Source organism: Corapipo altera, unplaced genomic scaffold (genome assembly GCF_003945725.1).
Source record: "Corapipo altera isolate COAL_440 unplaced genomic scaffold, ASM394572v1 61148, whole genome shotgun sequence".
In the NCBI taxonomy this organism is placed as follows: domain Eukaryota; kingdom Metazoa; phylum Chordata; class Aves; order Passeriformes; family Pipridae; genus Corapipo; species Corapipo altera.
Window position 1 is genome coordinate 1,186,006 of NW_020884978.1, and position 25,756 is coordinate 1,211,761.

Sequence of the window (25,756 nt, forward strand, 5' to 3'; positions counted from 1 at the left end):
CCTCTGCATCTGGCTCTTATTCTTGCCAAAGCTAATGGTAAAAACCATATCCATGGCATCTTAGTTTCCAACACTAATTTCAAAAGGTATTTCTTTATTTCTCCATTCGTTCTTTCTAGTTGAACCAAACTCTGAGGGTGGCAGGGGGTATGGAGATCCCATTGTATTCCTGAAGCTGCCATAACCCCTTGAAGAATTTTTCCTGTAAAATGAGTTCCCCTATCTGAGTCTATTGTTTCTGCAATCCCGTACCTTGGAATTATTTGTTCTAAGAATACCTTAATAACTGATTCAGTAGTTGCTGAAGAGGTCGGGAATGCTTCTGGCCACCCTGTTAGCTGACATACTATTACCAGAAGGTATTTAAGCCTTCCTGCTTGAGGCATTTCAGTTAAATCCACTTGGCATTGTTTTAACAGGCACACAGCCCAAGGTCGCCCTCCCCTAGCAACTTCCTTTGTAACCTGGCTATTAACTTTAGCACAAATTAAACAGCCTTAAATAGTCCATTTCGCTAAAGGTGGCATACATTTTGAGGAAGGCCTCCGCCAATCCTTGAGACCCCCAATGACTCCCTTCGTGGAGTTGTTTCAGTATTTGTAGGGTCAATGCTTTTGGTACCCATTGTTTACCACCCTTTGTAAACCAATTACTCTCCTTTTCTTCTCTCCCACTGTTTTTAATTGTCTCCAATTCCTCCAGCGAAAAAGACATCCTTTCAGGCAGTGGCTGAAGCACTGGCAGAAGAGGGAGTAGTTTAGATATCTCCAGTACAAGTGCTACTTTTTGAACTTCTTCGTCTACCAGTCGATTACCTATTGCTTCTTCTGAACATCTTACTTGATGTCCTCTAATGTGTATTATTGCCACTTTCTTTGGTAAATTTACTACTTCCAGTAAGCGGGTAATTAAGTTGTCATGAACTAATGTCTTTCCCCTACATGTTTACAACCCTCTCTCTTCCCACAATTTTTTAAATGCATGCACTACACCATATGCATATTTAGAATCCGTAAAAATGTTTATTACCTTTTTCTGATGTAATTCATAGACTATTACAAGGGCATATAATTCCGCAGTCTGAGCTGACCCTGTGGGCGGTAATTTCCCTGCTTCTTCTAATTGTTTTCCTTTAACAATAACATATCCTGTAGCTCGTTTCCCTTCCATTACCCTTGAGGACCCATCAATAAAGACATTTTGTCTGTTTGGCCAGGGGGTACCTCATAGGTCTTCCCTAGCCCAGGTTTGGAGATCTGTTACTTGAATACAGTCATGAGTTTCCTTCTGGTCCTCTCCTTTGGGGTCATTTAAACAAGAGGTTGGGTTAATTCCTTCCCCGCTCTTAAATTCTAAATCCTCCCCTTCCATTAAAAAGGTTTCATACTGTAATAACCTAGCACTGGTCATCCATTTAGAAGTTCTTTTGGTTAACAAGGCCTTAATTTGGTGTGAGACTGATAAAAAGAGACCCTCCTGCCATTAGTTTTTGGGCCTCAATTACCATCAAAGTTGCAGTTGCACAATTTTGCAAACAATGAGGCCACCCCCTAGCCACTGGGTCTAGCATTTTAGAAAAATAAGCTACCGGTCTTCGAGTACCCCTATGTTCTTGCACCAGAACTCCTTTAGCATGCACCTGCTTAACGTCCGCATATAACTCAAATTCTTTTTCCCGATCTGGAAGGGCTAGGGCTGAAGCCTCAGTTAATCTGTTTTTTAACTCTTTAAAGCCCTACTTTCCTTCTGGTGTCCATACTACAACATTGGGGCTGTCTTGTGTTAAAAGGTCATACAGGGGTCTGGCTAAAACTGAAAAATCCTCTATCTAGGTTCTGCAATACCCTATCAGTCCTAAAAATTGTTGCAACTCCTCTTTAGTTTTGGGTAATGGTACTTCTAAAATTCCCTGAACCCTTTCTGGGTCAATACACTGCAAGCCTTCAGTCAAAATATGTCCCAAATATTTAACCTTTTTCTCCACCATTTGTGCCTTCTTTTGAGATACTCTAAGCCCCTTTTTAGCAAGAAAATTAAGTAATTTCACAGTGGCTTCTTCTACCATTTCCTCCTGTTCTCCCAATAAGAGCAAAACATCCACATACTGCAATAACCTAACTCCTGGGGGCAGAGTAAAGTCTTTCAATATTTTTTGCAAGGTTTTTCTGAACAGGACCAGTGCGAAAGGACAGTCCATGTCAATTGTTGCTTCACCATTTTCCCTTCTTCATCTTGCTCCCAATCAAAACCAAAATACTGTTTACTATCTTCTGTAAGTGGGCATCCCCAAAAAGCATTCTTTAAATCAAGTACTGAGTAATAGTGATTTGAGGAGGGAATCTGATTTAAGATGATATAAGGATCTGGGACCATGGGATGCCTTGGTTTAATAGTTCCATTTATTATTCTTAAGTCTTGTACCATCCTGTATGTTCCATCTGATTTCTTTACTGTCAAGATAGGAGTGTTATAGGGAGACGTGCATGGCTCCAAGAGACCTTCTTCTAGCAGAGATTTAATGTTAGGTTGTAACCCTTCTCTTCCATCCTGTGAGATAGGGTATTGCTTTTAAGAAACCACTTGACCTGTTTGTTTTAAAGTTATTTGAAGCAGTTCTATGTCTAATTTTCTATATTTTCCTGGGACTGCCCACACTTCTGGGTTTATTTCAGCATGAGCTTTATCAGAGTTTACACAGGGTTACAACAGTATTGGCCTCTTTGTCATTCTTGATAATGTTAATTTGCATTCCTAGTTTAGCCATCAAATCTCTTCCTAGTAAATTACAATCACAATTAGGAACAAATAAAAATTCATGCATCTCATATTTATCTCCCACATCTATTAACAGTGGTTGGATGAGGCGCACACATTCATCTTTCCCATTTACTCCTTGAATTGTTAAAGATCCTTTTGACAATTGTCCCCCCATGGCATAAAATTTAAAGTAGACCGAGAGGCTCCTGTGTCTACTAAGAAGTGTACTTTGTCTCGATCCAGACCCACCCTGCATATTATCAAGGGCTCCAGTGTGGTGGGTCCTTGGTATAATGGGAGCCCCGACACCCCTAACAATCCATTTCCATCAACCAGTGGACTCCTTCCTCACAAAGGTCCACTTGTCTCTGGGGTCATTCTCTCTTGTTACTTACAAATGTCCTTCTTTCTTACAAATGGCACATTGATTCCTTTTCAATCTCTGTCTTGGTTGTGATGCCATGGAATGTTGGTGCTAAAAAATAACTCAGGAGCAGTTAATTAGGGGTGAGACAAGGAAAGGGTTTAATTTTACCAAGGCAATAGATGTTACAAGACACTCGCCGGTTGTGTTTGAGATGTTACATTTTATAATACCATCCATCCAATCCCAAGTGTGTCCACCCTGTAGCCTTTGCTCTGATCCGCCTCGAGTCCTCCCCCTGAGAATTGAGTCTGGGGGCTTTTAGGGACCACCTCTTCATCACCATCACCATCTTCAGAGCACAAAGGGTACATAGTCACCTAGTTCTTGACTCTGTTTTGTTGTTCAGGCCCTGATATGGCTGTTCTCTAAACAGCATAGGCCTTGCCTTGACAAGAGACTAAACATTGCCACTGAATTCAGGGGTAGATTTGATATGGGGAGCATAGAATGGGGTAAGAGGGTTAAGGAATGTGTAAACTACTTGTACTACAGGGAAAGGGAGTGAGGGTTGCTGCTTTTAAAATCTACTTCTACTACTTATAAAACTCATAAAAATTAGAAAAATAAAAACTAATAGGGGCTTAAGGCATCAGCTGACTCCCTCCCACTGAGGAAGGCATATTCCTGTTAAATCCTGGTGGCAGTTCCTTTCTCTTTGGTCCTGACGGTCCCTGTGTTTTTCCCTTTGGGAGTTGTAAAAACTGTGCTATTACCTTTGCCTTTTCCTCATCCCTTTTTACATACACCTTTTGTGCCCTTCTAACTCATCCAGGAACTTATTCTATCACTCCTCATCTTTCTGTATTCTTCTTCTTATATCAGGTCAGGATTTAGTGACGAATTGTACCCTCATCAATGTATTGAAGGCTGGTCCCTCAGGGTCCAACCCTCCTTGTTTCCTCAAGGCATCCCCTAGCCCTGTCTAGCCATTGAGAAGGACTCTCGTCCTTTTCTTGCTCTAAGGACATAGCTTTCAATACATTGTTAGTTCTGGGAACCACTGTTTTAATTGCTCTAATTAAATAGGCACAGTAATCTCGAAGATGGGCCAGACCGGTCTGATTATTTGGATCCCACTAAGGGTCCACCTGGGGGAATACATTGTCCATCATAGGTGCATTTTTTCCAACCTCTCCCACCTGCAGGTGCTCATCCTCCCACAGCTGGCGAGATCTCTGCAAAATCATCCACTTTTCCTGTGACCCAAACAAAATGCGTAAAAGAAAATCCCAGTCCTTCCAAGTATAATCTGAATTTCCCAAATACTCCTCTATCTTTTCCCCCACCCCTATGGGGTCGTCCAAATATGGGGGTAATTCCTTTTTCAGTTCTTATATCCTAAGTGGTAAGTGGCACAATTACAAACTAAATTCCCTACCCTAATCCCCCAATAGAACCTGGAGTAGGGGCATCTAGTGGATCCCTGCCTCTTGTGTCCTCTGCGCTCTTGGTGTCTTATACCGGGTTCCCCCTCTAGTCCTAGAAGGGGATATGAAATCCTGCCTTCCTTCCCCTTCACTGTTGCTATACCTGAGAGGGGCTATAGGGAAAGTGTTTCCTTGATTTCCTTATCCCAGAAGTTGGGGATACAGGGGACCTACAGCTGGCCCTGGATCAACTTGCAGATTTTGAGGATAAGGAGGGGGAAGGTGCTGGAGAACATCCCAATCCTCACTGTTTTTTTCTTTCTTAGTTTATCCTTCTTCCTTTTTTTCCTTTATTGCATAAACTCCCTCCTTCCTTTTTTTCCTTTATTACATAAACTCCTGCTTCTGCTTGCTTTAACCATATTTTTCCACATTTCGTTTCAACCAATCCTTTCTCAGTATCATTTAAATACAATAATAAACTTTGACAGACACTAGTATCATATGTCCAGAAAGGGGGTCATTTAAATCCTCTTGGCAGATCATATTCTGGCTACACGTAATAACAATATTTTACCATTATCTCATGAGTTACCTTCGAGGGAACCCATAAACTGTCCCAAAACCTCAGCATTCTCCCCAAGGGACTATCCGTGGGTATTTTAGGATCGTCATCCCTTTTGTCGAGACCCTTTCCTCAAATTTCCCTTACTGCCCTTCCTGGGCATCCTCCCATGTTTACTCCCCGAAGTCCCCATTGTACTCACCGGTGAGATGTCAGTGACCCTTTCCTAGGACCTCTTCACAGACCATTTCGGTCCCTTACTCATCTGTCTCCTTGACAGTCTGAGTACCCAATCAGTCATCTGGTTCTGGCCTCTGCCAAAGGGAACTGATCACTGAAAATTTGGTGAGGTGAACCATCAGCTCCATTCGCTGTCTGCCATCCCCAGAAGGTGGAAGTATCCCTGGACTAGCCTCCAGATTGTGTGGAAAATTCTCATTGCACGAAGGAGACAGAAGAGTTCTGCAAGAATAATTTATTCATGAACAAAGGGAGAGCTCACACAGAATACCCAGTGAAAATCTCTCAACTGGAGGGCACAGCCTCCTTTTATCCTAAATTTTCCCAGCCTCATAATGACCTCTTCTTTTCCTCCTTGGCTAAAGTACTCCGAAGGTACAGACTTCCTGAAAATGCCTATTACATACAAACAGTCATTTCTTTCTCACTGTTCTCAAATAACTATTTCCTTTTCTCACTATTCTTTCCCAAGATATTATTGAATTCTTTAGTCAAAATAACTATTTTATTCTTAAACAGTTTTTCCTTTTTCTCACTTGTGGTGGTTTGAGACCCCCAAAATCCAATTCCCGAGTCCAAGTCCCCCTCCCAAAACTCACCCCAGTGTGAGATGGGGTTTTCCAGATGCAACATAAGACTCAATATGGGGGAAAGGGAATTATATTACAATCACTATACAAATAAATATTATAATACATTATATACACAATCTTAACTATCTCCTATGATAAAGCAATATTTAGAATTAGATCAAGTCTCTTCCCCCTCCAATAAAAGTCCAGAAGGGGAGAAGGAAAAGATCCTTTCCACTCTCAGGGCAGCAGTGTTTCTCTTCTTCCATGCAGTAGCTGTAGCTGGATTGTTGTAGCTGGATCTCTTCCCATTACACACAAGGGGGTCTCCTTTCACCCCTCTCGGCCCTTTGACTCCAAGCGAAAGTTTCTCTCTCTCGTGGACTGTGAATTAGCTGAGACAAAGACTCGCTTCACCACATCATATCATGAAGTGCAGGGGTCTTCATGATGGTCCCTTTCCTCGGGGGTTTACCCCTAAGTCAGAACGTCTCGGGCAGCTTTCAGTTGAAAGTCTTTGCCTCAGCCGTTCTATCAGAGCTCCTGTGCTCTGTCTCAAGCTGCCAGCTTGGCAGCAGCAGTGGGGGGGGGCAGGTCACTTCCCCCACATTCCTTCTGACCGTCCTGGTCCAGCTTCAGGACATCTCTGAGCTTCTTAGTTCCTCTCTTTCTGCTGCATGCTGCATTTTAGGACTTCCATCCAGTAGGAGTCCACCCTCTCCACTTAGGAGGGGTCTCAAAAGGGTGTTGGGAGGTCTGGTTCAGTTCTTACCCCAAAACTCTGTCCGTAGAGCTCTCTCTCTCTCTTTCCATTAGAGATCTCTGTCTGTTTAGCTGCATGCTTGTTTCTGCTGTTTCTTCTTATCTCTTGGCTTTCTGTCACAGTCTCCATTCACTGCTGCTTTGCCACCGCTTTTCAGTATCTCCTGCTGCTGCCCACAGTGGAGAAACTCCTCCAGTTCTCAGCTACAGAACTCGGCCCAGTTTAACACTGTTCCAAGTTCTTGTAGCCCCCCTGCTGGGGGCTGGGGGGGGGTTAGCCCCCAACGGGGTTCCTACCCCTTCTCCTCGTGGCTTCAGAACATGGCCACTTCTCCTCTTCAACTACTCCATCACCCTTCTTTTCCAGTTTGGTGTGATATGTTTTAATTTTGCAGGAGCGCTGATTGGGTTAACAACAAGAGAGACATCACCCCCTTCGGGGGGTTACCATTTTTTTTAACTCCAGGGGGAAAAAACACTTTTTTCCCCACCACTATTTTTTTTCCTTTTCTTACTATTCTTTCCCAAGATATTATTGAATTCTTTAGTCAAAATAGTTATTTTATTCTTAAACAGCTTTTCCTTTTTCTCACTGTTCTTTCACAAGTTAATATTGAAATTTTTTGGTTAAAACAGTTATTTTTATTCTTTACCCATAAATAGTCATTCTCTTATCTACAAACCATTCTTTCCTTTCTTACCACCACCAATCTTTTTACCCACAAATAGATGTTTACACAACTTGTTTGTAAAGACACATTCATCTTGTTCTTGTCAAAGTGCATGCATACATGAATTGAATCACAGCAACATTGCTATGTGTCTTTTTAACATTGAGCTCTCAAAGCTCTTAATCATATGTTCATTTCTCAGACCTGTCCAGTGAGATAGCTACAGTAGTGGTATCATTTCTAGAACTGAAAGATCTGCATGCAATAAACCATTCCTCTTCATTCCTTTTTTTTGTAATGGGTGTTACCTTGAGAACGCAAGGAGCAGAGGTTGCTACCTGCACATAGATCTGTGCAACCTCCAGTTTGATGTGCTTTGTTTATAGCTCAAGCAGAGGCATGCAACTGAAGCTGTGTCTGCTAAAGGATGGTTTTAGCTGGTTGAGCAGTAGTAATTCCTGTTGAAATGCTTACGATCCCATTGATTTAATCTGTCAGTTTCAGCAGACAATGAATGTCTGCTGCTCAGTCATCAGTGACCTTGGGGCTTTCTCCAGTGAGGTGTGAGATGTGGATTTGAGAGAGAGAGAGTTTCAACTCTGGATCATCTGTGTGATCCAGCCTTGTGTAAATGGTGAAGGCTCTGTTTGCAAAGGGGACAACCTTGCTCAGTTCTTCAAATAAAAGATTGAGGTCTTCCTACTAGGTAAAGATCCCAGGCTGTTGATCGCAACCACATCAATCCTGAGTGGTTCAACCCTTCATCAGGTATTTATTTGTAGTAGCTTTGGATGCCATAGGCATGAGACAAAGCACAAAAAACTAGAAGGAGAGGATGAATGACACTGTGGAGTTCAGATCTAAAATATATGTACATCACACTCATTTCTAGGAGGGACCTTACTGGGCCAGCTTGAGTCCCGCAGTAAAAGCTGCAACCCATTACGTGCCAGAGCTGGTTGTTAGAATCTTGAGAGATGAACAGCATGATGGTTGTGGCAGGTCATCTCCTACAGAAAGGATAACAAAGTATTTGTGCATCTTAGGTGGAGGGAGGGATGAGTAATAGAAGCGCATAGGGAAGCAGGTACTTTTCTAATTACCCAGAGAAGGTTACTCACCTTCACAGACCATCAGAGCTGGCTTAATGTATCAACAGCAGCTATTGCACCAGTTGAAGAAACAGCAAAGCTGCCATGGAAACATCTTCTCCTCAGGGGATCCTAGACAGGATTCTCGTCAAACCAGCCCAAATTTGTCCTGTGCTTTCCACTGCCACCCTGACCCTCCAGCTGTCTACAAAAGACAAAACCAGCCCATAAGCTGAAATAGAGTAAATATTAGTTGAACAGTTACAGCTCTTAAGATCTTACAAGCAATAGAAGTAGTTGTCAAGTTGGTGAGTGGCAAAACAGCCACAGCGTGTCACAGATGTTAATGGTGAGACTGGTTGCAACCACGGCCTCATGGAGTGGATTAAGCCATCAAGTACAGTCATTTCCTACCCAGGTGACTCAGAGATGAGAAGAGCACCATAGATGGACAGTGTCAGTACAGATCTCTACCTGGTGAAGGCCTTTCTTCCCATGTAGTCCATGAAACACCATAGGAAAAAGGTTCAGCAACCTGATTGATGGAAGTTCAAAGAATGCAAAAAAAGGATTCAGATTTTTTTTTTTAAACAAGATGGTGTTCAGCCTTTTTCTTTTTAATGAAGCCATCATGCAGACTTCCCCTTTTCTCTAAACAAGCTATGTCTGCTTTGCATTAATCATTAATTGCCTTGGCTGGAACATAGGCCTTCTGTGTAGACACTCATAGTAGAACACACAGCAGAAAAGAAAGCCATCTTTTCTCTTGTTTAATACTGCCTCTCAAGCAACTGTAGGTATTGATTGATGCCTCTCATGTTTCCAGATATTCTCTGTGATGGGAAAAAAGTCATATTCCCCTAAAGAGGCAGTTGTATTAGATATCAGTAAATATATCTTTTTAGTGAATTTGAAACATCACTTTTTTCTTTTGAAGTGTCGCCTTCTATGTTGTCATATAAAAATAGATAATGATATGCACTACATATTTTTTCTCCTAATGTGATTGAGTTATCACAATAAAAATTTTCCTTTCCCCCTCTCAATTCGTGCAATAAAGTATATCACAACTGCAGTCATATGAGGACATGTTGGGTGACTGTACTTTTAGTGATTACTTCTTATCTGTCCATAAGCATGAATAAATATGGTAGTCATGGCTGTTGATGATAATCTTGTTTCAACAGGTTAGATGTAATAAAGCATTATATAAAAATGACTGATAAAATGAACGTATCTGGATAGCCCTGGAAGTTTTAAATCCTGCTTATAGTTAGATAGTAGTTACTTAGCTTGTGTCTAATTTTATAAAAGAGATAAAAGAAAGATATGAGTATGTAATATGAGTCTGAATCATAATCCTTCAAAACAGTGTCCAAAGATCGGACTGCATTTTTAAAAACTTAGGTATAATTACTATTGACTTTTCTAATTAAGATACAATGTGAAGCATCATTCATTCCTTGAATAAAATAAAATAAAATAAAATAAAATGCATGCTCTAAAGATTTTACTCATGTAGATTTTAAGTCAGTGAACAGAATTTGCATAAATACTATTCATATTTTCCAAGGAAAAATAGCTTTGAGCTAAGGCAAAATTCGGAAATAATTATTTGGAAATTATTTTTAAAATGATTGGCTTAAGAACATATAGAACAGCAACTGGAAAAAAAAGAGAAGACAGTAGTCCTGGAAATTTTAGGAGCCTGTATGATTTCAAAAATGGCACTTGTGCTGTGTCAGCATTGATTTCTTTATTTATCTTCAGAGATCACAACAAATTTTAAATTATGTAAACAAATGACCACATACCTCAGATGCCTCATCTGAGTAATGGGTGTAATGATACATTTGTCCTTTGTGATGTACTTTAGGATTCTTCAGAAAATGTGTTACATGAAGACAAGACATTCTTATAGCATATATATTTAGAGGGGGAATAGGGAATGCATGCCCACATTGCTATAGAACTTAAAGGAGAGGAATAATTTAGAAGGAAAAAAAATCTAGCAAAAATAGATGAAGAATTATGGGAAAAAAGTCACTGGATATGATGGATGAAGGTTTAGCTACTTTTCATAGTGACAGATAAGTAATGATGTTGAACTGCTGTGATACTGTCTGGAAATAGAATAAATGACATTCTTAATAGGCTCAAATTGATTCTTAACAGTTCAGACCATCTGTTGAAACTGTGGAATAATAAAACTAGTACTTTTATTATGACCTTCATCTAAAGCACACTAAACACTGGGAAGGTATGTAGACATTTCTATGTTTTGATTGGACAGTTTGGAAAAAATAATTTGCACAGGGTTTGAGGATCAGGTTCTAGCGTGGTTGGTATAAAAGCAAATCCAGTGAGGTTCCAACTCTGTCTTTTAGGTGCTTAACAATTTCACCATCCATTTAAGCCAGTTCCTCAAAAGCTAAATGTGCTAAAGAACATATATAGAAAAATATAATGATCATAATGTAAATACTAGTAGCAGTAGTAGTATTTGGAAGAGTGCATGCATGTGTGCGCATGTGCACATATAACAATATCTTCTCACTCTGACTCTGATCAGAGTTCTTAGGTCACCGTATCATCCAAACGGTAGATGGGGACCATTTATAACAGCATGTTCTGCTCTAGACATCCATAGTAATAACAAGATAAAGTTGCCGAGTTCTTCCTTCAGGAGGAGTATTCGGTTTGAAGTAGGAAAAACAATGCACACAGCTGCAATAAATATGAGGGGAAGAGAGTACTGTAAGATAAAGATAACAGAACTGAAGACCAGGAGAGATGTTTATACTTAAAGATAAGTTCATGTCCATTATGAAATAACTTGAAAATTGGCAGAAACCCTGTTGTTGCTAGGTGCATCTGGAAGCTGATCATAGAAACATTATCTGCATGATATGATTAACTTCATCTGTGGTGCGGGGGGGAGTGGAAGACTTAGTTTATTAGTGAAACCCTCTCATTGAACTATGAGGTGCAAAAAGGGCTCCCTTGCTTTCTAAACTCCTCAGAAAGGAGCCTAGGTGCAACTGGACCCAGTCTTAGCCTTAGATTTTGTCAATGGTTTAAATTTAAGGAATTATAAAGGTGTGATTGAATCACTTTGTCCCACAGGTTTTAATGATGGCAAATCTCATATATTTCTATAAAATTAGTTATTTATTATGACAAATGAACAGATGAAAGATCTTAATCAGAATTATTTACTACACAGTATAAAAGCTAAAAACTACCAGTAGAGCTTAGTATAGCATAAAAATGTATATTTCACTGTATCAAAGCAACTATATTAAAGCAATTGTATCAAAGCAAGCAAAAAGAAACAATACAGTAGAGATTGATGTAACTCACCACACAATGAATGTGGGCAGATCTCTTTCTTTCACTTAACCCCTGGGGAGTAACCATGAAGACACGTCCCTGCTTCACAGGAGAAGATCCACACACTTCAAGAAAGTATGTGGAAGACTCTGTCATATAAAAGTGGGACCAGGTTTTTATACTTATAAAGTGTTTGACTGCCAGTCACATATTTCCAGGTCAACTAGCAGTTTATCTGTCAAATCTTGCTTCAAAAAGTAGGATGTGTGTTTGAAATTTGGTGAATCAGGCTGGTTTTAGCAGAATTCAACACTAAAAGCAGTACCTTGGTGCCACTGGTAACTCACCACAGATAGCTTGCACTGTTTTCATGCTCTGACTGGATTCTAGGTCAAACATATAACACTTTGTAGTGAGTTTCCTTGGCTGGGTTTTGGCAGTGGGGGGGGGCTACACAGGTGGCTTCTGTTTGAAGCTGCTAGAAGCTTCCCCTGTCTGGTGGAGCCAATGCCAGCCAGCTCCAGGATGGACTTCCTGCCGCTGGCCAAGGCCAAGCCAATCAAGAGTGATAGTAATGCCTCTGTGATAGCATATTTAAGAACAGAAGACTGTTGTGCAGAAGAAATTCCAGCCAGGGAAGAGAGGAGTGAGAACATGGGAACAACAAGATAGACACCAAGGTCAGTGCAGAAGGAGGAGGAGGAGTGCTCCAGATGCCGGAGCTGAGGCCCCTGCAGCCCGTGGTGAAGACCATGGTGGAGCAGGCTGTCCCCCTGTAGCCCATGGAGGACCATCGGGGTGCAGAGACTCACCTGCAGCCCAAGGAGAAGCCCATGCTGGAGCAGGTGGATGCATGAAGGAGGCTGTGACCCCGTGGGAGGCCCAGGATGGAGCAGGGCCCTGCCAGAGACCTGCAGCCTGTGGAGAGGGAAACCCACACTGGAGCAGGTTTTTCCCAGGAAGGACTTATGGCCCCTGTGGGGCACCCACGCCAGTAAGGCTCATTCGTGAAGGACTGCACCCCATGGAGGAGTGACCCATGGGACAGCAGTTTGGGAAGAACTGCTGCCCAAGGGATGGACTCATGCTGGAGAGATCCATCAAAGACTGTCTCCCGTGGGAGGGATCCCACGGGAGCAGGGGAAGGACTCCTCTCCCTGAGCAGCGGTAGAAAAAACAACTGACCATAACCCCCATTCCCTGTCCCCCTGCACTGCTGGGGGGGAGGACGGAGAACATGGAAGGAAGGAGGGGTGGGGGGAAGGTGTTTTTAAGACTGTTTTATTTCTCACTCTTTGGCTCTTATCCTGTTAGTAATAAATGTAAGTACTATCCCCACTTTGAGTCTGTTTTCCCTGTGAAGGGAATCAGTAACTGACCTCTCCCAGCTGTTATCTCAGCTCATGAATCCTTAGCTGTTTTTTTTCTTCTCTCCTCTGTCCAGTTGCAGAGGGAGAGTGAGAGAGCGGCTTTAGTGGGTACCTGACATCTGGCCAGGGTCAACCCACTACACCCTTATTAGGGCAGAACATCCTGCTACAATCTAGCACCTATATATAGCCATGGGGGCTTTTTATGTGAAGATATTTTCAACAATATTCTTTCACTTTGGCTGTATTAGATGAAACCCTATGAAAATAAAAACCTGGACTATCATTTCTGGTTTTTGATTGTGCAGTGCAAGGTGCAATAGGCTCCTCATCTATGATAATGTAAATAATGGCAATTGAATATAGAGAATAGACACTTGTGATGAATGGCTATTTCTAACATATTTAAGGTTCATGTAGCACCTTGCATTTTCATTAGTGATTTGGGTAGCTGCCCTCCTCACTGCCCAGTTTCTATCTGCAAATTCCCATTTCATCATATGCAGAGATTTTTTTGAGATTTGGTGTGCTTTCTGATATAGAGGTAAAAATAAGTGAAGCCCATAAAAATTTACCTCATGATGATTGAAATTTGTTGGCTATCTCAACACATATATATTGCAATGTGATGGAACCCTGGTCAGAGACTGGAAACCTTTTGGAGGTAGTATAAAAAAAACAAAATGTACTCCTTGGTTAATGGAAATCAAACACTGAAGACAAAATTTCATCTCTCCAACCCGTGTATGTCCCATTGCAGTAGAAAAGAAACAACATGTGACTAAAGGTGGCAGAGTGTTAATTGAAATCCAGTGCTTAAAAGACATTGTTTTAAATCAGGAAAGAGGAGATCTGCTCCCATCTCTGCTCTAGACCTGAGTCAGTTACTTGTTCTCTCTGCCCTTTAGTTTCTCTGCTTCCAATGGGTGTGTGGCAATATTTATTTCAAGAGATGCTGAGACATAATTTATTACTATTTGTAGCATTCTTTCAGATCACTGAGAAACTGGGGTATTGAAAGACATTGGTCTTATTAAAGAATGAGCAGTGCTTCTGCTAGGTGAGTAGAAGTTTGTACAAAGATCTTAATTTTTGAAAGGGAAAAAAGACTGGACCACTTGACCTTCAGACCTGGTGATCTAAAACTGTATCAGCGCTTCCAGAGAGGAAATACAGCAATATCTTCAAAGTAGCTGAGGGAAACACAATATTAACCAAGGACAAATTGGAACCAGCAGTGTTTTTCACAGTAATAGTGGTTAATCATTAAAACAAAGGGCCAGAGGAAGTGATGAATTTTCAAGATTGACAGCCTCTCTGAAGGAAATGTAGGCAAAAGTTATCAAACTCAACAAAAGAGTAACTGAGGAAAAATTAAAGTTCTATGTCATAGAAGATAGATGATCTACTATTCCCTCTGTGTGTGTGATTCATTTCACACAACTTTAGATGTCTGAAGTTAGATGCCTACAGTCAAACCAGTCACCCTGGCCTCCCTTTTTAGTCAACAGTAAGAAATAGGCATCTCCAGGGAGCAATCCATTTGACATGCCTTAGATGCCGATTTTAGTGAGATGCAAATTGTTTTCTGAGGTACATGTTCCTCTCCATTGACTATCAAGAAAACCTACGGTGACTTGTTCACATCCAGGAATCTCAATTTTAGATAGCCAAGGACATCCCTCTGTGGGACACCTGGGAATTGTAGAACATCAACCCTTAATTCATAGGACTGTTTCGTGGTTGTACTTGCTTTGCATCATTTATGAGTCAGTTACTGTTTGAGTCATATCCCCATGTTGGTGAAGTATTCTGCGTTTTGAAAGGAGGACCCGAGAACATCACTCTCATTTCTTTAGAGGCATGAATGTGGGTAAAGGTGGGCCAAATCCTGTTCTAAGTTACTCTGGTATACAACCCCAGCACTCTTACAGGTTTTGGTGGAATTACCATGCCTTGAATCTTAAGAATGAAAGCAGAAATGAGTCATTTCAAAAGGATTAATCCAACTGCCATAGCAATTTGATTCTTTCTGTTAATCAGATGAAGGGCAGATCTGGAAAAAATGCTATATATCCTAGGGCATTTATAAAGCAAAGACTCTTGAGAAAATCCTTGTTTAGCATATGGAGACAGTGTAAAAAACACTTTCATCTTTCATTTCTTCCTGTCCTGTAGTCTCCATGGTTGTGTTGGTTTTGGACAAACCAACCGGAGAAATAGAACTCCAAATAAGTCACTACCCTTTTGTTTCAACCTCTGACCACCCCCTCCAACAACGAAGGGACAATACGAAGAGATATAAGTAAAAATAACAATTTACTAAAGGAAATAGCAGTAACTGCAAAGATACAAAGGAAAACGGTTTAATCCAACAAAGGCAGAAATTGTTTTCTAGTTCCCCAACCCCTAGGACAAAAACAAAAGACAAAATGGTGTCTGCCATGTGATTTCCCCAGGCAAAGACAAACTGACTGAGAGGTTTCCCCCCTTGCCCCCACCATCCCTCAGAATACACGGTCGGAAAAAAAAACAAACAAAGGAAAACACAATGTAGCAATCGGTTCTCCATGGGAGGACGGTAGGCAGCAGTGGCTCTTTCCCACTCCTCAGTGAAGAACAGGAACCAGCAACAGTAACCAGCAGGGGGGCAGCAGCTCCCAGGACAACCACAGTAGCAGTGTCTCCCAGTAATGAATGGCAGTAGCAACAGTTGCCACCCGTAGGTTCGCTCGTATTGAGCAGTAAATGCTGCAACTTTTTCAACAGAAAAAAACGGCAGTGACTGGAAACTCGTGGGGCTGTTGTTGACAAGGTCCCCTGGTGCTGTCCAGGCAGTGGCAGCCCTGGCAGCAACCATCAGTTGTGGCAAGACTTGAGAAAAGTCACTGTCTCTCCCTCAGTGCTGAGGAAAAAGTGTCCCCTTCGTCTTCCAGTCCTCGGCTTTTTTTTTCCTGTCAGGTCCACACCCTCCATAATGACATGATGGTATGAATATTCATCGCTAAAGTTCCACCCCCTGACTTTGTAATCATAACAGTGGTGCTGCTTGAAATTCACTTCATCAGTTGGTGTTACTTGATTTAGACCTGTGTCTGTGTCTCCCATTAACAGTGGACTCCTGTGTAGTGTATCCAAATTCCCCAAGTCTAGCCCTGTCACTCAAGATGATGAACCTGTCATCATGCTAGAGATGTGCTCTGAGCTGCTTGGAACTCTGCCCACATCTGAGGTGAGCAACTGTGGTGTTTAACATAGGGGTTTAACCACCTTAAACACCCCCCCTTGTCAAGGGAAGGGGTGGGTACCTCTGGCAGGTTCCTCAGCACATGAAAGTCTGTGATTGTCTTTCTATGGACCACAGGGAGGGAGATGTGTCATGCACTGCAAGATGTCCTGGATTGGCAGTGTTGGTTGACCTTGGACCACATACTAGCTAGGAAGCTTTGTGGGTGAATAGATAGAGGATTTCCAAGGCCGAATGAGTTTATCACTCTTTATATAATTGCAGAGAAGACAAGTATGACCATACAGCAAGTCTCAGTCCCTGCCAGTTGCCTGTTATAAGGTTACCTTCTTTTGGTCTGTTATCTTCCTGGATAGTTAGTCTTGAGTGTCTGAACTACTGCTGTCCACCTAAGCAACAGCAGAGCAATCCTGGCATATAACACTGGTTTAGATAAATTTGAATTTCAGAAACTCTGGGAAGTAGAGGAGCTGTGTAGACATGCCCAGATTTGGTCTCTGCACCACTGATCCTGAAGATAGTAATACGTTGCTTATATCACTATGCATGTGTAGCCTGATGTGCGGCGCAGTAATGGTGCAACCAGATGTCACAGGAAGGAACGAGATTGTCATTACTATGTGATTCTTTGATTCTTAGCCTATGCAATTTGTAGGTTCCCATGATACTGTACCACAGGTTGTTTAGCCATTCTTTGATTACCACTCCCTGTTGCAGAGAAAACTGATCCTCTCCAATTATGGGGGACATGATACTCTTGCCATATCCAGCTGTTGCTGATATGATGGCATGTGCATTGCCTCAGCCATTGGTGAATTTTCTGTCTGTAGCAGCTCTTCTCAGGGTGACCATGCTAATATGGTGGTGTTGACCTGCTACTTCCCTTGGAGGCTCAAATCTTGTGACAGGGTTTTCTGTGCAAAGGTTGCCTGGGTGGAAATCACTGTACACTGACCTGAACTGTGGATTCAGAGGAAACTTTGCATTTTTGGAACTCACACACTTGTAAAAATTCACTGTCCCATTAAGCAGAGGTCTTTTAGTGCAGTTTTCTCTCTTGCGTGACACACTCCTGATGTCAACAGGAGCTTCACTTGCAGCACAGGTACAGAAAATGACTTCAGGGGTCTCTCCAGCAGGAAATAAACATCTAAAACTTTCAGGATGACCTGTGAAACCTTGGCTTTGAAGTGACATTTTTCCCACTTTGCCAGAGCTCACAATGGTCTGATAAATTTTGAGAAGTACAGAAATCTCTTTGTAACTAAAATCTTCCCTTTTTTTCTCCTGAAAAGTCTTGTAATTGTTTTTTTTATTTTAATCTGTGATCATTCATGGTTTTAGTCAGTAAGATTGTACCCTTCTTCCAACAAAAGGGAAAATTGGAAAAAGTTAGTGAGATTCATTAGAATTCATTAGTCAGAATCATTAGTCCAATGACTGCATTGTCCTTCAGGTGTTTTTCAATACTTCCCAGAATAATCTTTTCCATAATTTTACCTTGCCCTTCTTGAAAATAAGGACAACTTTAGCCAGCTTCCAGTCAGTTGGAACCTCTTCGGATTCCCAAGACTGCACAAAAATCATCAAGAGAGGTTGTGCGATGACATCAACCAACTCTGAGGATTCTGGGATTAATCCCATCAGACCCCATAGATTTCTAGGGATCCATCTGGAACAGCAGATCCTGCACAATTTCAGGGTCGACTGGGAGTTGATCATTCTTGCAGTCATGGTCCCCCAGCTCAGGCACTGAGACTTCCTTGGTCCATCATCCATGTTGAAGACAGAGGGAAAGAAATCATTAAACATCTCTGACTTGTCTCTGTCCCTGTTTGTGAGGTGACCATCCTCATCCTGTAATGGGTCGATGATATTTCTACAATGCCTATTGCCATTAATATATTTGAAAAAACTCTTTTTATTGTCTCCCACATTTCTGGCAGCTTCAACTCCACTTGAGTTTTGGTCGAATGAATTTTCTCCCTACAGTGGTAAGCAACATCTCTGAATTCTTCCCATGTCACTTGACCTTACTTCCACTGTGCATACACCTTCCTTTTTCATTTTATTTCCAAGAGAAGATCCCTGTTCAGTCAAGTTGACCTTCTACCTTTTCTGCTTGACTTGCAACATAGTGCATATGTCCTGTGAGGTGCTAACCCCATCTTGGGAGATGCAGAACATTTTCCATAGTCCAGGAGGCGCTTAACACTCTCTCTCAGATGAGTGCTTTATATCCAGAACCTTTACTACACCTGGAAGACTGAGTTGGGAACAGAGTCAGAGAAACAAGAAAGATTTTATTTCATCACTAAATGAATGGGTTCATATTCAGGTAGTTAATGTTTATAATGAGAATATGGGGATCTAAACCTTTTACTGTTATTGCTGATGAAAGCTTGAATTCAACAAAAGTGGCCTTCATTCATTCAGGAAAGTTTCCTAGATATTAATACTGAGTAAATGACATTGTTTTTTAACTCTTGAGGTTTATTAAACATTGAAACATAGGAACTGGTGTACCTGTCAAACTCTTATTGTTGTCTTCTTACTAACTTCCAATTACTGACTGTAGCCAATGCCAGATGCTTCAAAGGTGTGTGCAAGAAACCGCTTAATAGACAGTAATAGTAGTCATATTTTGCTCATAGGAGAAATAGCTTGTTATCCACTGCCCTCGATCAGTGTTTGGTTTATATCCTGAGACATGACAGTTTATATCTTATTAAGCATACATATTTTAGAGTGACAGCAATTTGCAAAAGAAAGAACTGGAATTTGGGAGGTCTGAATGAGATTTCATTATCTCCTGATGGGATGGATGACATAGACCAAATGACATCATCTTTCTGTACCTCCATTTCCCCACCTAAATGCCATCAAAGATCTTGACACTTGTGAGGTTCCTGAGATCTAGGAACTAAAACTGTGATAGAAGAGTAAAGGAAGGTTGTGTCAAAAATAAGACTTGTATATTAAATATGAGCAATTATTACAAGAAGTGCCTAAGATAGAGAGAAGCTAAACAATGTGCTGTTCTCTTTTTTGGATTGTGTACTCCAGGCACTTGACAGTGTTTGTGTGCGAACTGATGGGTATGCAATGAATTTGGCTGTTTCCCCTGTATGTTCTCTTCAGTGCAAATCCTCCACTTATTTTCATGGATCCTTCACTCAGCAGGGAGAGATGTGCACCGAAAACAGAAAGAAAAAATCCCCCAGGCAGTCACTTCTGATCATACTATTCATTGTTATTATTTTTAAAAAAGGAACAGAGCAATACAAACAGAAAGTCCTTGTTCTGTTCATCTTCCTGCAACCAACTCAAGAAATTGTTTTCCGTCCTTCCTTTGCAAAGAACAAGTTAGGAATCAAATGACACCTGAAGATAAGAAATGGATTACTCACCCCAGTTTTTTGTTTGAAGGTTACTTTGCAGTTCTCTGTGTTTCAGAGATGTTTTTATTATTCCTCTTTTTTTTCCCTTCTTTTTTCTTCACCTTCTTCCCCCCATAAACTAAATGACAAGTTATGAAACTGTGGTTTAGTTGTTCCTAATGTAAGTATTGAAAAATGATAATACGCCAAATGCATGTGATGGAACATTCCCTCCTCCCACTCCCAGTTCCTTCCCCATCAGCTACTGTGGTTCTTCATCGCATTTAACCACTCCCAGTTTTCAGAACATATTGGTTTCCATTCTCAGACCTTCTTCGTCTTTTCTTGCAACTATTTGTTTCACAGCATGGTCAGTGTTCATGGAGTAGATCAAACCCACTTCTAAACTCTCTTCTCCTAAACTATCTTCTCCTCTCTTCCTCCTTCTTGACTCTGCAAAGGTCACAGCATTTCTGGGGTTTCTGTGGTCATGCTGGGAAGTATCAGGAGGGAGAAAGGGAAACCATTAATAAAGGATGAGTGAAGCAAACTGAAGAGTAGCAGGCTCTGGTCCTACACCCAGTCAGAGGGCAGGAGGTTCAAACTGAGCCTTTGTAGTTGGTTTCTGTGGTTGGGTTTTGGGGGGGGGGGGAGCTACAGGGGTGACTTCCGTTAGAAGCTGCTAGAAGCTTCCCCTGTCTGGTGGAGCCAATGCCAGCCAGCTCCAGGATGGACTTCCTGCTGCTGACCAAGGCCAAGCCAATCAGGAGTAATAGTACGGTCTCTGATAACATATTTAAGAACAGAAGGTTGTGGCACAGAAAGAATTCCAGCCAGGGAAGAGAGGAGTGAGAACATGGGAACAACAAGATAGACACCAAGGTCAGTGCAGAAGGAGGGGGAGGAGGTGCTCTAGGCGCCAGAGTTGAGACCCCTGCAGCCTGTGGTGAAGACCCTGGTGAAGCAGGTTGCCCCCCTGCAGCCCAAGGAGAAGCCCATGCTGGAGCAGGTGGATGCATGAAGGAGGCTGTGACCCCGTGGGAGGCCCAGGATGGAGCAGGGCCCTGCCAGAGACCTGCAGCCTGTGGAGAGGGAAGCCCACACTGGAGCAGGTTTTTCCCGGGTAGGACTTGTGGCCCCTGTGGGGGACCCATGCTGGTACAACTCATTCGTGAAGGACTGCACCCCATGGAGGAGTGACCCATGGGACAGCAGTTTGGGAAGAACTGCTGCCCGAGGGATGGACTCATGCCGGAGAGGTCCATCAAAGACTGTCTCCCATGGGAGGGACCCCACTGGAGCAGGGGAAGGACTCCTCTCTCTGAGCAGCGGTAGAAACAACAACTGACTGTACCCCCCATTCCCCCACCCCCCTGCACTGTTGGCGGGGAGGAGGGAGAACATGGAAAGAAGGAGTGTGGGGGATTTCGGCAGGACCGAGCCCCTGAGATGGAATGAGAGAGAGTGGCTGAGAATGGAGGCCCTGGTCCTGACAATGTACTGATGCATCCTGAGAGAGCAGAGGAGCAGCAGGAGAAGAGCTGTCCCGTGGACAAAGGAGGGGTGGGGGGAAGGTGTTTTAAAGACTGTTTTATTTCTCACTCTTTGGTTCTTATCCTGTTAGTAATAAATGCAATCACTATCCCCACTTTGAGTCTGTTTTGCCCGTGAAGGTAATCAGTAAGTGACCTCTCCCAGCTCTTAGTTCATGAATCCTTAGCTGTTTTTTTTTCTCTCCTCTATCCAGTTGCAGAGGGAGAGGGAGAGAGTGGCTTTAGTGGGTACCTGGCATCTGGCCAGGGTCAACCCACTACAACCTTGAAGGTCTTTTTACTTGTATTTAGGAAGGTGGTGGATAAATGGTGCAATACGATCCAAAGCACCCACTTGCCATTTGAAATGGGAAGGCACATAGTAATGCTTCAAGCCTCTGTGTTTGGTTTGGGGGTTCTCTTGCCCTGATTTTAATGAACTGGTGTCCAGGTTGGGGGGGAAAAACAGTCTTTCCATAATGCCTGTAATGTCTTACTTCTGTTGTGAAAAGCAATGATGAGTCAGGTACCACTTGAGAGGGGATATCCACAGTCTTCTGCAGTGGTAGACCAAAAAGGTAATATTTGTATGTATTTCATCTTCTGGGCAAGGAATTGCAAGCTCAAAGTACAAATAAACTTATATGAAATAAGATTTTGCATGACAGCAGTAGTAGTTGGACAAAAATTAATTTAAGAACGTAGGTTAAGCTCAAACTTTAGACTGGTCTAATTTAGAGATTCATGGATTAGATTTCATCCCATTTCTGCGTAGTTGCTGCACCTAGAGAAAGGGCATGGTGCTTTCAACAGCTCCCAGGATAGTATCAAATAAAAAATGGTTCTGCATTGGTGTGACTTGAGCTTAGTTCCCTTTGGAATATTCCATTGTAAATTCACCAACCCTTACATAATAAACTGGTGGAAGAGTTAAATATCTGTTTCCCACACACATTAGTTTCTGTGCAAAACACAAATGTCTTTGTAGATTTTTTCCTTTTCAGTGGAAACCTCTGGGTGGAAGTGGGCCTTGTTTACTGCATTTCAGATGAGAAATGTACTCACAGTCCTCCATAGAAACTGCAATTATGAAATATCCCACAGAATTATTCATATATTTCAGGGTAGTTCAGTAAGCTGAAATAATTTTGGGACAGTGTTTTTCCCTTTTCAGAATCATTTCTAAATGCTGTCTAGCAGTTTACAGTCCCAACCAGGAAAAGTATATATGGGACAAAGCAATAAGTGCTTCTTGTAGTTTATAAGGTGCTAAAAAATCTAATAAAAATAGAATAGAAATGTTAGATATTCATTATACTCTTACAACCCTCCTGAGAGATGGTAAAAAGCACCATTCAATAGTATATTAAATATATGCATGCAGTCTGTTGTTTCAACAATGTCAAAAACTGTCTAGCTACTCTGGTTCATCCACAGTAGTAATTTAATATTATAAATCTTTACAGGAAAAAAAATATAAGCCCACATATTCTCATTTTAGGGTCTTGTAGGATTAAAAAAAAAAAAAGTAAAAGCAAGAAAACAAATAAAAGTTAAGAGGGGAAATATTACCATATGTGTTTATAAAATACTACCTCTCTTGGCCTTAACCTTTAGTTTTCATTTGCAGGCAGTACTGCTTCCTTCTGAATGCTACATATTCTGTATGATCAATAATAAAATGGTGTGCTATCTAAAAACATGACAGTATACATGCCAGGAGTCCAGGCACTCCCTTAGTGTGACAGTAAAAGGGATGAAATATGGGCATAATGGACTGGCTAATCCCCTTGAATATTCCTAAAAAAAGAAACAAAGGGAAAATAAAACCCCAAAGAAATAAAACTAATCTCTGTCAGGAGTCCCAGGAGATAAAGTCTTATCCTAAAAACAGTAACCACTGTATCACAGTCCATGAATCACAGCACTTAAGTCTGAGGAGTCACATTCCATGTTGACATAGACATTCAGTAGTCCCATTAAATGTAATGGGTTTGCACAAGATGTAAATCACTGTAAAATATGAACCCTGATCTAATTTTTTTCTCCTAGATGAATTACTTCAAAGTTATTGTTTCTTATTTCCTCCCCCTGTCAATTCCTAGTGAAACAGAATTTTTGAAATCTGTTTTAACTATCAGTACTCTTGAAAGAAAAACTGCTATTCGCTCTCTATGCATTTTCAAATTTGACTTTAAAACACAGAAAGAGGTTTCTTGTTTGAGACTTTCAGTCAGCTGTGTGTTTATTGAACAACATATTCATGGTTGAACATATTTTAACAATGAACTAAATAGGAAAGTACAATATATGTGTGTATATATTGGAGTATATTGGAAAATAATGTATGCATTGTGGTGAAGAACTAGTGGTCCATTGCATTATTTCCATGGTAATTAGAATGCAAATGACTCTTCTGATGGCAAAATTGAATTATGCTTGTGAATATTCAGTAGGGACCACTGTACCTATTGTAAGAGGATGGCTTGAATGACCTGAAAGGTATTTCCAAATGTAATATTTATGGTTTGGTGAGTGGTGTATTTCAAGCCACTAGCAAGAAAGGATAACACCAATAGTTACAACAACCTGTATACGTCTCTGTACAATGAATAGAAATTAAATACAGTAAATCTACTTGTCTTTGCCTTTTTATTACTTCATCTGCTGTTCCTAGAAAGAGCTCCTTGTACCTACCTAACACCAAATATAAAAAATTTAAAAAAAAATTACCTCCAAATCTTGACCATCTTGTTTGTACACACATAGATGTAAAATTGCAATGACCAACATTTTGCCCTGTACAAATGAGATGTTTGAAAACATATTAAACTGTCAGAGAGTTTATATTTTTTAAATGAATCACCAAGTTAGGGGCTTTGTAACACCACATAAAGGGTTAACTACACTTGCAGTTCAAAACAACTTGTGTCTAAAGATACTGTGGTAGTTTTTTCACGCAGAAGGTTGTCCTAGGTCACCACTGAAGGTATTAAATGTTGGACCACCACATTTTTCCTTACTGAGTCACTCATAAATGACCATATGGTAACTGAGGCACATAGTATTATGGGCATGGTAGGTCAGATATCCCTGTGTTACTGAAAAAGCACTAAACATCCTCAGAACTGTTTAAAATAATCCAAAAATAGTTAATCTGTAGCATAGGTGGATAATCAGAATATGGGTGCCGGGTGGTGGTTTACAGATATCAGTATGTATTTGGTATGACTTGCATAACTGATTCCTGGCCTCATCACCCATGTTTAATGTGCTATAAAGTTAGAGGAATGAAAACATCTCACAGGCACTCAGTGAAGCAGGGGCCTTGCAGAAAAGAGCAGTATGTGACCATGTAATTAAAGTCTGTACCATTAATCTGTTTGCAGAAATGAACTGAATTGAGGTCATGCTCACAAACTCATCAAGTCGTGAAATCTTAGTTCTTTTCTTTGACAGTGTATTGGTTTTATGATAAGCTCTGTGCCATGTTGCTGCTCGTCGACTATCTTCTCTTGCTCTGTGGAATTTCTCTGCACAGTCTTTTTGGCCAGAAGCCAGTCTTAGCTCCAGCCATTCTGTGTTGCCTCCACCGCCACTCCAGCTTCTTCCGCCGCCCACTCACAGTGGAGAAACTCTCCCCAGCCTTTGGTCACAGCACCCAGTCCAGTTTTAACACTGCGCCAGGTCTCCTGTGGTCCCAGTTGGGGGGTGGGGGGCTTGGCCCCCAGCAGGTCCGCTGGTCCCCCTCTCTAACACGTGGCGTTTCAACTCATGGCTGCCTCTCCTTCCAACTCGATTAATTCCTCTTCTCTTCCAGTCTGTGTAATATGCTAATTTCGCAGGGACGTACTGCAGCTTTCTATTGGTTCTGCATCGGAAACTCACTTGGGATTAACCATTTCCAGCCCCGGGGAAAAAGTTTTTTCAAACCACGACACTGTCTTGTGATCTGTATAAATTTCTCTCTGAACACAGAGGATGAGTATCCTAGTGGGATTGTCAAAACACTTTTTTGTATGAATGCTTGGTTCAAAAGGAAACAGCACTGTGAAGTGCCCATGAAGAGGGACCATCTGAAAATTTACCTTATGAAATATTAACTTGCATCCTACAGTTTCTTTTTTTCCCCCCACAAAGGTTGTTTTTAATGGTTCATGTTTTAAATGCACACTGTTTAATTATTTATGCATCCTGAGTTGTATTTTCTGTGTTTGAAACTTTTACCATGGCACTAACATTTTTATTTCACACCACTCAAAGTCCATGTTGCACTGTGTACAAAACAGCATCTAAAATTCCCCTGGAGAATGCACACAGCAAGTGTATAAGGCCTGTTTAAACGTGTGTAAGATGGGTTATTTGCTTGATTACTTTGACTGGTAAGTCAGGGAGAGGGTCAAACCCAGCAGCATCCCAGCAAAATGGTTTCAGACCCAGTG

The 25,756-nt window shown here is 41.4% G+C and overlaps 1 protein-coding gene across 1 annotated transcript in view; it reads left to right on the forward strand.

The window, feature by feature from the left end:
- The window catches only part of LOC113957790 (SET-binding protein-like), a 515,694-nt gene that overhangs the window by 303,135 nt on the left and 186,803 nt on the right, over nt 1-25,756 (forward strand). Inside the window, exon 3 of the mRNA XM_027665561.1 lies at nt 20,699-20,728. Within this exon, the coding sequence (XP_027521362.1) occupies nt 20,699-20,728 (30 nt within the window). The remainder of the gene's footprint in view (nt 1-20,698; nt 20,729-25,756) is intronic.